Source organism: Papaver somniferum, chromosome 10, assembly GCF_003573695.1.
Source record: "Papaver somniferum cultivar HN1 chromosome 10, ASM357369v1, whole genome shotgun sequence".
Classification (NCBI taxonomy): Eukaryota; Viridiplantae; Streptophyta; class Magnoliopsida; order Ranunculales; family Papaveraceae; genus Papaver; species Papaver somniferum.
In genome coordinates this window covers 121690663-121700939 of record NC_039367.1, presented here as the reverse complement: position 1 = coordinate 121700939, position 10277 = coordinate 121690663, and the positions used below count along the sequence as shown (strand labels likewise).

General features: G+C 33.7%; 1 protein-coding gene across 1 annotated transcript; it reads right to left on the bottom strand.

Annotated features, from left to right (window-relative positions):
- Window positions 1–8467: 8467 nt before the first annotated feature.
- LOC113316159 (L10-interacting MYB domain-containing protein-like) lies at window positions 8468–9131 on the bottom strand. The gene is made up of 2 exons (XM_026564378.1): window positions 8799–9131; window positions 8468–8560 (listed from the first exon to the last, which is right to left on the bottom strand). The coding sequence occupies exons 1-2, from the start codon at window positions 9129–9131 to the stop codon at window positions 8468–8470; spliced, it is 426 nt and encodes a 141-aa protein (XP_026420163.1).
- Window positions 9132–10277: the final 1146 nt, after the last annotated feature.

Below are 10277 nucleotides of genomic sequence, written 5' to 3'. Positions count from 1 at the left end.
GAAGTTTTTGGACTAGAAAGTAAATAATCTAGTCCAAAAACATGTTTTTGGACTAGGGAGTAAATGTTTTTCACGGGTGGACTAGTCATTAACTAGGTCATAAAAAATTGGACTAAACAGTAATTCCTACATATTGGATTTTGTGGCTCGAGTTTATGGTGACTTTGGATGAAATTTTTTGTTTCTGGAGTTGGAGTTTGAGAAGGCAGTGAAGTTTCGAAGTTAAAGGAGAAGAACTCAGGAGGAGTTGCGGCTAAAAAGTCTTGGCCGTAAATTAAGATAAGAAAACTGAAAAGTTTACAGGAAAACTTATGTATCAGAAGTCTTGTCCGTAACAAAAGAAGAGAAAAATTGTCAGTTCCACGGAACTGACAAACCAAGAATATATTTGGGTTGGGCCTTTCCCAATTGAGCACGACAACTTGAGCTGTTTCACTCATTCCATGCACGACCAACACTTTGGCCGTGACCTCCTTATGGAAACTTGGCTAGGTTTTGGCAACCAAATTCGACACGGGAATTTCTACTCTTGGATACCTATAAAATAAGACTTCTTAACCTAATATAATATCTCTACATCTCATATTATATTTTTGTTCTTCATTCATATTTTTAGGGTTTACCCATTTAGGGGAAAACCGGGAAACGGTGTAAACATGAGAGGCTAAATTTTTGTTGATTGAGGATGAATTCAATGTTCTAGCGTGAAGCTCTATTATTATACAAGTTTGTTCGGAGTTTTAATCATCTTATCGTTTGTCTTTACCATATTTGATCTTTATGGATGATTTTTAGATTGATTTGGGATGCATACTAGATTAGTCTATTGATTGTTCTATTGCTAGTATTGAGTTAGGAGATAAGTAATCGTCAATTAATTCATACACAAGTAGAAATCGTGAGACCTTGCAGAGGGATTCCGTGGAGCAATTGCGAGTGAAGACAACAGCAGCAAGGTGGACCTTGAGCTAAGAGTTTAACTACTGGGATCAACCTAATTCACAAAGCCTAAATCGTTTGATTGGATTACACCTTGAGTGAGCTACTACTTGGTAGTTCGGTTGGATAGAATCTGATATTGGAGAGCTTCTGTATCCGTGGTATAAGGAGTTTTGGGGATAGCACTGAGCTAGATGCTATTCTACGGTTGGTGATAAATGGTTCTAACGAAGATAGATAAGTATACTAATCCAGTTATCGCTTGGTAACGGCGAAAGATTCCTTAATCATCTCTTTTTTTTATTTGTTATTCTTTTTATTTCACTTTAAAAAAATCCCCCTTTGTGTTTTATCTTATTTTGCTGAACTAAATAACCTATCAATTACACAGCTCTCTGTGGGAACGACCCTTACTACCGCTATATTATTTATTTAATTAGTGGGAAATATATCGAATAATTTGTTGCACTTACGACACGCATCAACTCTTAAGGCTTTATTTTCTTATACATCAAACGAACAATTCGCTCTCAAAACTGTTGTAGGTGAGCAGGATCATAGTGGCAAAGAAAACATTAATTCTCAAGGTAATGCAGTAGTTAGAGGAAGTACAACATTCATTCCCCGACGAAGCTCTCGAAACTATTGTAGGTGAATGAAGGGAACGGCGGGAGCATCGAGCATGCGTGTTATACTAGTATAATTAATGATATGTGGTACAAATGATTGCACTTTCATTCAACTTCTTATTGGCAGTTGAGATTAACAAGTCCAAAAATGGACTTTATTTTGATGAAAGAAATAAAGAATGAAGTAAAACTTTCTGTGAAAAATAAAATAAAAAAGGAAGTAAAAACCTTAAGAATAGAAGAGGAAGAAAGCTTACTCGTTAATTAAAACCGAAATCATGTTGATGGATCGTTAAATAAGGTAACAAATTGACCGGAACTCATGTTGATGGACCGTTAAATAAGGTAACTAATCCACCGGAAATCAGTATATAACTTTTTTATTTTTTTATTATAATTATTAATGGGTAAGGTTAATTTAGTCCTCCATAAATTGTAAAAATCTAAACTCAATTTAAAACGACTAAGATGGTTAATTTAGTCCTCCATAAATTGTAAAAATCTAAACTCAATTTAAAACCACTAATCTTGGCCGTTAATCTTGTATTTTGGGTCACGAATATATACCATCTTAATGGTGGGCTTTTGGAAGAGAGAGGAATCAAACTTGGATTTCTCAGAAATTTCCACGTTTGAAAATCTTTAACTAACCTAAACTTATTAGGAGGGATAAACATTAAAGAGTAATTTTAGGAAGGAATAATTTTAGCACGTATAAAATCGTTTAAGAGTAATTCCAGGAAAGAGTGATTTTAGGGAGTAATTCAACAAGCTATACCGACAAGAAGTAGACTTGCTGCTCACAACCCAGAGATTGCTTCGGAGTGCCCCATGTGCAATTCTCAAGAACTAGAAACGGAAAATCATCTATTCAGAACCTGTCTGTTTGCTGGAGCTATTTGGTTTGGCTGCTCCTTGGATGTAGTAAACACTCAAATTCGCACCAACTCCATCGCTACATGGGTTGAAAAATGGATTTCAGAGCCAAATTTCTCGAAGAAAAAAGAAGAAATTGCAGTAATAAATTGGTTTATTTGGAAATACATATGTGAGGTTGTTTTTGAAAAAATCAACCCAAACCCAATATTTTTGATATAAAAAATTAAGAGATTTCTACAAGAATCATCCACGAAACAAAAAATTCCTACTAGGTGCACCCAGAGAGCAAAGAATATAAAAACTTTGTGGTCTAATATTAAGACGGACTGGATCATATTTATTGATGCTTCTTTTAAAAAAGAGAATTTATCTATGGGATACGCTTTCATCCTCTATTCAGTGGATCAAGAAGCTTTCATGCACTACTCAGCAGGTTCCGAACGGACTTCCTCGGCTTTACATGCAGAATCAAAAGCCCTTCTAAAAGATTTAAAATGGTTAGAAGGGAAATTACTTTCAAGTGTTACTTTTGTTACTGACTGTAAACCACTGGCGGATACTATCAACAACAAAGAAGCGAAGACGGAGTGGATAGTCGAGAATACCATGAAAAAAATATTTCTTCTCTTCAGAATCTTCCACAAGCCCAGGTTAAATATATTTGCAGGGACCATAATGCAGCAGCAGACTCTCTTGCAAAGGAAGCGAGGATCAGAAGAATACAACAAAAGACAATGAATATTTACTAAAAAGTACAAAAAGAGAGCATTAACACAAATGTTTTCGATAAAGATGACATTGTAAATTTATTGTACTATTTTGATTAATATAATTGCTAACCTTTCTATCAAAAAAAAATTAGGGAGATAAACTTTTGGCTTTTTTATCTCAACGGTTTTAGTAAAAAATGATTAATTTCCTAATTTGCTAAAAGGCTATTTTATTTTTTTTTGTAAATTAGGTATTTCATTCAACAAGCTAACTTGTGGCGTTAGCGTCCGTGGTTGCAACAATATTATAGCCATCTATTATGGATGACTGAGTAAAAGTATTACAAGAAGAATAAATGGAAGACAATAGAAGGTAAATGATAAAACCACCAAAAGGTGTTGGACACGCATATGTTGCCTTGTTAAAAACCTTGAAAAGGAAAACCCATAACCAAGGGGATAAAACCTCGACGAAGGAAAAGAGCACAACGCGATGAGTCCTAAACAAAATTCTAAAACTAAAATTGCAAAGATAACCAAAACATTTGTAATTCTTGAATAACCTAGGAAGCATTCGTTCTCCATCGGTACCCAATGAATAGTCTTCTAATACTGGCAATAAGTATGATCTCACAAGCAAGTTGTCAAGATTGAGCGTCTTGGCTTGCGATAGAACTAACAAAAAAGTTTCCTGAGTCCTTCTATCACGAACAAGTCTGATAAAAGTGTCACGACGGCATGTACAGGAAAGAGATCTCTTCTTAATGATTGAGGAAGACGGTATAGCCTTTTCCACAACCGAAGATTTTGTTGATAAGAGTTGCATCTTCGAAAAAATGCAGCCATATAGAACATAGCCAGTATTGATTTCAGCATCATGTTATTTCACAGGAGCACTCAAATTCCTATTCCAAGAAGAAATACATAAGTAGGTTAAATTACACATCGACCTTACACAGACCCAATACATTTTGAAGTAACTGAATCGAAATTTCTAAAACTAAAAGAAAATAAAAGAAAAACTGTACAGGAAGTGTGCAAATTAAAAAGCCTAGTTTCCTTTTCAGTCTTAACTGGTCCAGGGGAGAAGTGCAGTAAACCTCATGTAAATAAAAAGGAAAACAAACAAACTAGAATCAACTAATAATGTTCTAGTTAGATAAGCTAATGATATAAAAGGATACTAAGTAATTGAAGAAGCTAGTGAACCTTAATAACATGCATCGTAATAAAACAACAGAGGTATAGAGATTAACAAATGAAAAGGAGAAATTCAAAATGGAAGAGAGAAAAAAGAGGGCCCCTGTATAGCCAAACCAAACTGCGATTTTGTCCTATCGCTTTTTCCTGCAAGGAGACTTTATACCTTGTGAACAAGAGTTATCAACTACAGGTTCCAAAACAAGCTTAAAGAGCAAAGAAAGTTAGGGGAATTTAAAAACAAAAACAAACTAGACAAGATGAGAGATGCAAAGGATACTACTTACCTGGGGGCTTGGTCAGATCAAACGGAGCTAGGTTAGGAAACCGAGGATATTTCTTCATTTTGACCATTATTTCTCAGGCATAACATACCACAAAAACAACAAGTAAAAACTTAAGAAAGCAGAAACAAATATGAGACAAGGTTGCATACATTTCACATAAAGCAAGATAGAAAGGATAAAGGAAGATCTAGGTCCAAAAATGGTTTAACACCATTTCAAAAAAGCTTCAAAAGAGAGGGAGACAGCAAGAACATCACTAAGACAGAAGAAATAAAGCCAAAGGTAAAGGATTCAACCCAACATACAACACCAGCAACCATCCATCAATCAAGAAAAAGAAAAGAGAATAAAGTCAGAGGCCCAACAAAAGGAGAAAACTTGAAACTATAATGCATCAAGCCAAAGCATAAGAAGGATTAGAATGACTAAGCAGCCACCTAGATCAGAAATAATAGAAATTGCTAGAGGCAATGGGTAAAGAAAGATGCCCACATCACTGACAAGAAACAACATGAAAACAAGTCTAACATGAAACAGTAAAGAGACTTTCATATCAAAAGAAAAGGAGAAAGAACTAAATCATATTCAAGATTTTAAAGAACAAACTATTAAGAAGATTTTCATTTTCCTTCTTAAACAAGAACCTTACTTTAAGAGATTCACTTTTAAAACCCAGATTAACTTTCAGAATCAAAGAAAAGAAGAGAAAGATGTAAAAGAGAAGATTAAACAAGATCAGAAGACCAATCACCAAAGAAAGGGCAAGCATCAGCCACAAGGATAAAGAGAGGGATCAAACTTCACAACCTAAGCATACAAGTATTAGATCAAAATCAAAGAGACAATACAAACTAAAACTATCTAAATAACTTCAGAGAAATATATTGTATTCCAGATTCTAGATATCAAACTATTAAAAATATTTTTCATATATATATATATATATATATATATATATATATATATTTTAAGAGATCCACCTTTAAAATCTCATTTTAAGAAAACCCATTTGAACAGCACACGGAAGGAAGAGATAGAAACAGAAAAGAAAAGAGAAATCAGAAAGAATCCGATCTAAAAAAAGGCATCAGTAGCAAGAGCAGTCACCAAATCAAAATAACAACATGAACCTCTAAGCCAAGCCAAACAATATTCCGATCTAAACACTATATGAAGAAAACAGAGGAAGGACTAAAAAAAGGATTATACCCTGCAAAATAATGCTTCTTTCCATCAGTTTTCCCAGATCCATAACCCCTAGATTATGATCTAACTTTCACCCCCAAGTGGTCCTGAGATTTACTTTCTAATGGTGTGGGCCGCCATTGGAGAAGAAGGTTTTTCTAGGGTTTTTTCTAAAGATGCGGAGGAGAAAAAGAAGAGAGAGAAAGAGACCCGATGGCTTCTTGTATACCTAAGTAGCTAAGCTTATTATGGATGCTAAAAGGCTATTAGTGGAATGAATAACAAATATAGTTAGTTATGGGTTTTTGATATACGGTCCGCGAGTTATAACCCCAAAGGTGTCACTCTCCATCCACATAAAACCCATCCAAATAAAAGTAATACAAAAACCCCAAATAATCTAAACAGTCTAAACTTCCCTTCCCCTAATTCAGCCCAAAATAACTAAAGAATAAACCACCCACTGTATCTTCATTCGTAAACCCGAAAACGACCAACAAAAAAAAACCCATTAAACTCCCTTCCCTAAAAATCCAAAAACTCTCAGATCTGTGAAAATCATCACCGATTTTTGATTCTCTCTTTTTCAATTCTTACTTACTTCAACTAGTGAAACATAATTATGAATCGAATCATTTCTAAACCTAATTTCTGACCTAAATCGTCTCAAAACACAAGATGGTGAAGAAACAAACTCAACAGAAGAAAAAGAAAGATGAAAAATTAAAAAAAACAGTGGAACAAATTCCAAACAGTAAATCGAAGAAAATATTCCAAAAGGTAAGAACCATATCAACTAATTTTGTATGCACTATTTTTTTGTGAAGTAAATTTCGTCGTATTTCTCATTTGTCAATTCAAAACTATGTTGATGGTGTTATTCTTTTTTTTGGTGAAAGCAACATGAATCAATGATTTTTGGTTTGGTTTCATCAGTGATTTTGATAATTAGGTTTAGGTTTAGGTTTGGTTTCATCAATAATTTTTGCAATTAGGTTTAGGTTTGGTTTCATCAGTGAATTTTTATATGTTTTCATGTGTTTGTAGTTATTAATTAGGTTTAGGTTTCATTTGTTTTCATTTTATTATTCACGGTTCAATTTTAAAATTTCTATTGGTGTGTTTATTTGATGTTTGTATGATGAAACCATATTTTGTTTCACCATTTCTACCTTGGTTTACATATACTTGAAACCAATTTTTTGTTGGTGTGTTTACTTAACTTTTGTTTAATGTAACCAGATTTGGTTTTACCATTTCTGTTGATGGTTTACATATGCTTGAAACCAATTTTTTATTGGTGTGTTTACTTAATGCTTGTTTGATGTAACCGGATTTGGTTTCACCGTTTCTGTTTATGGTTTACATATGCTTGAAACCAATTCTGATGGTGTGTTTACTTAATGGTTGTTTGATGTAAATAAATTTGGTTTCATCATTTTCACTTATGGTTGGAACTAAATCTGTTGGCGTTTTTTATTTATTTATTTATTTAAGTGTCTTTGATGGAACCAATTATGGTTTCATCATTTTCATTTATGGTTTACTTATAGTTGGAACCAAATTTGTTGATGTTTTTACTAATTGGTTTCTTTGATGCAATCAAATTTGGTTTCATCATTTTTAATTATGGTTTATATATGCTTGGAATCAATTTATGTTGATTTTTTTACTTAAAGTTTATGTGATGTAACCAGATTTGGTTTCACCATTTCCAGATTCGGTTTGACCACGTTTAAGAGATCGATGACACAATTAATCAACCAGAAACGTACAAATTCTAAAAGCTATACATGTTGTGAGCAAAAAGGATAAGTTAAAATCCAATTATGTTGATTTTGAAATGCTAAAATAAACTATGTGTGTTTGTAATTTGTGAATCAATTTCTTTTTTGGGTGCTTGAAATATTTGTTTGTAATTTCAGGTGAAATTTTGGAGTTCATTTCAGCTATTGCATGAAGAGCTTGTTCAAGGGAAAATGAAGTTTCTGAAGAGGGGATATCATAAAAGATGGGAAACATGAGAGCAAAGTTGGCATTCAAAATCCTGATGGCAAAAGCAGATCAATGAAAACATTGGTGTAACTATCAACTAGTTGTAATACTTGTTAGAAAGTTGTGATAGCATTTTGCAACATTATATATTTCCTGTCAAAATGCTTATAATATTTTCTAAGAGATTTCAATTGCTTATGAATGGTTTCAACCGTTGAATTCATTTTTTCTTGTCGAATTGATTTAGTTGTGTGTTCGATTTCAAACCAAACTTAAAAGAGATTTAAACTCATGTGTGATATAGGAACCATGTTTAAATGAAGTTTCAATTGTAAGTCTGTGCTAGTTCATCCGTAAAAGAAACATCTTGATGGTAAGTACAACTACCAATAATTGTATGTAAGAAAGTAAGGTACAAGGATAATGTTCATATGGCAAACGAAACCAAATAAACAACAGTAAAAAATGATGAAACCAAAAAGGGTTCCAACAAAAAATGATGAAACCTATTTTGGTTCCAGCATAAATACGATGAAACCGATTATGGTTTCATCATAAATAAGATGAAACCATAATTGGTTTCATCAGAATTCATCAGTAGCTGCACTTCATTTAAACTTCATTTCTTCTCTAGTTTACAGCATCATCTGCTATAACTCAGCTCTACTTTCATCCTCCGTCTATCCACAGCAGCACCATCTGCTTCATTGACCATCTTCTTCTCACCCTTGTAGCCCTAACCAAGACAGCAAAAACACAGCAACACAGATCCATGCTCTATGCTACATCAAAAATCAATATGTTACATATTTAGCTCCCAAATCATCATAACTAAATCTTAAACATGAACATGACTTTGTTCCTTAGACTGGTGCAACATACTCATTCACCAACAAGAACAACCAACCTTCCACCATGTCTTTCAAAACGAAAAATCCAAATTCATTCAATTGTTACAGAATAACATAACACACCTTGATATATTCATCCCATACAACATCATCAGCAACCACAACTTCTCGCGACTGGTCCCATCCAAATCCACTTTGACCTCTAAGAGTACTTACAGCAACATAGTTTTTCTTCAAAGTTTTCATACGGTTTTTCAACACATCCTTGGTAAAAGAAGAACCAAAACTCTGCATGAAATTATCGACAATGTGCGTCCAAGCATGTTTGCTAAACTGACCATCAAGTAGTTGTCCTTCATGTACTTGGTCTGCCATTAGACCCATGAACAGTCGATCCATGGGAGGAGTCCAATTTTTCCTTCCAGTTTGGGGGTTGGATGATTGATCACTCCCCATACTCTATAATTAACCGACTATGTAAGCTATTGCTAAACAAACTCTTCATGAAAGTTAATAATGGCCACGCAACACAATATGGTCTCATTACTGGATTCTATAACCTTGAAAACATGGGCAGAGAGATAATAATTACTCAAACAAAGCTTGTCATGAGCATAATGAATTAATGAAAACAAAAACACAAGCTAGTCTTGCTCACTTACTGATTCAATCAAATATAAAAGTTTCTTTCCCAAATTGGGTATATTATTCTAACTTAGATCTATTAGATGTTCGTTATAGAATTAACAACCACTATCAACAGATGTTCATTACAAATTTAACAATCACTATCAAAAGACAACCTAAATCATCAAACTATGAAGATGATATCAGTAACATGCAATTGAAAAAAAATCAAAAGACAACATACACAATAATAAGAAGAATGATAAATGTTCATGCATAAACAAAGATGATAAGGAAAAGAAAGAGGATGAAGATGGTACTAGCAACTTGCAATTGATTCGTAGCAAACCCTCTGTAAAAAAAAAATCCCAATCAGATTTGCTTGATAACAAATTGAATCATAGTAATTGTAAAAAAACCCAAATCAAATTTGCTTGATAACAAATATATTCATAGAAATTGTAAAAAACCCAAATCAGATTTGCTTGATAACAAATTGAATCATAGAAATTATTATGTGTTAAAATAGATTAGAAAAGAAGTATACCTTGTATAGATTTCATGTAGAAACGATGAAGATTCACATCAGTATATATATACAGAATAAAAGGTATGAAAAACCCTATCGTGGGTTTAGTAGTGGTGATATACTGGTGTTCGTGGGTTCGATGATGGAATTGTGCTATTCTATTCTTGGCGAGGAGTTGGGGGTGGTGATGTTTACGGTGGTGGAAATGGTGTTGGTGGTGAAGGAATTGAAGGAAGCGGAGGAGGGTGGTGGTAGTGGTGAGATACGGACGTGTAGTGGTGTGTCGGGGAAGAATAAAATTATTGTTGGTCTTCGTGGAGATCCATTGTTGCTGCTGGTGATGATGGTGGTGGGAGAAGGAGACGGAAGAAAGAAGAAAAAAGAAAACAGAGAAGAAGAAGAAGAAGAAGAAAAGGCCAAGGGCATGTTTGTCTTTTTTTAAAGTA

Excerpts from the sequence above, each read along its gene's own strand:
- LOC113316159 (XM_026564378.1), bottom strand. The coding sequence starts at position 9,131 with ATGGGGAGTGATCAATCATCCAACCCCCAAACTGGAAGGAAAAATTGG. Across the intron at positions 8,561-8,798 it reads TATGGGATGAATATATCAAG|GGCTACAAGGGTGAGAAGAA; the intron begins GTGTGTTATGTT and ends TGTCTTGGTTAG.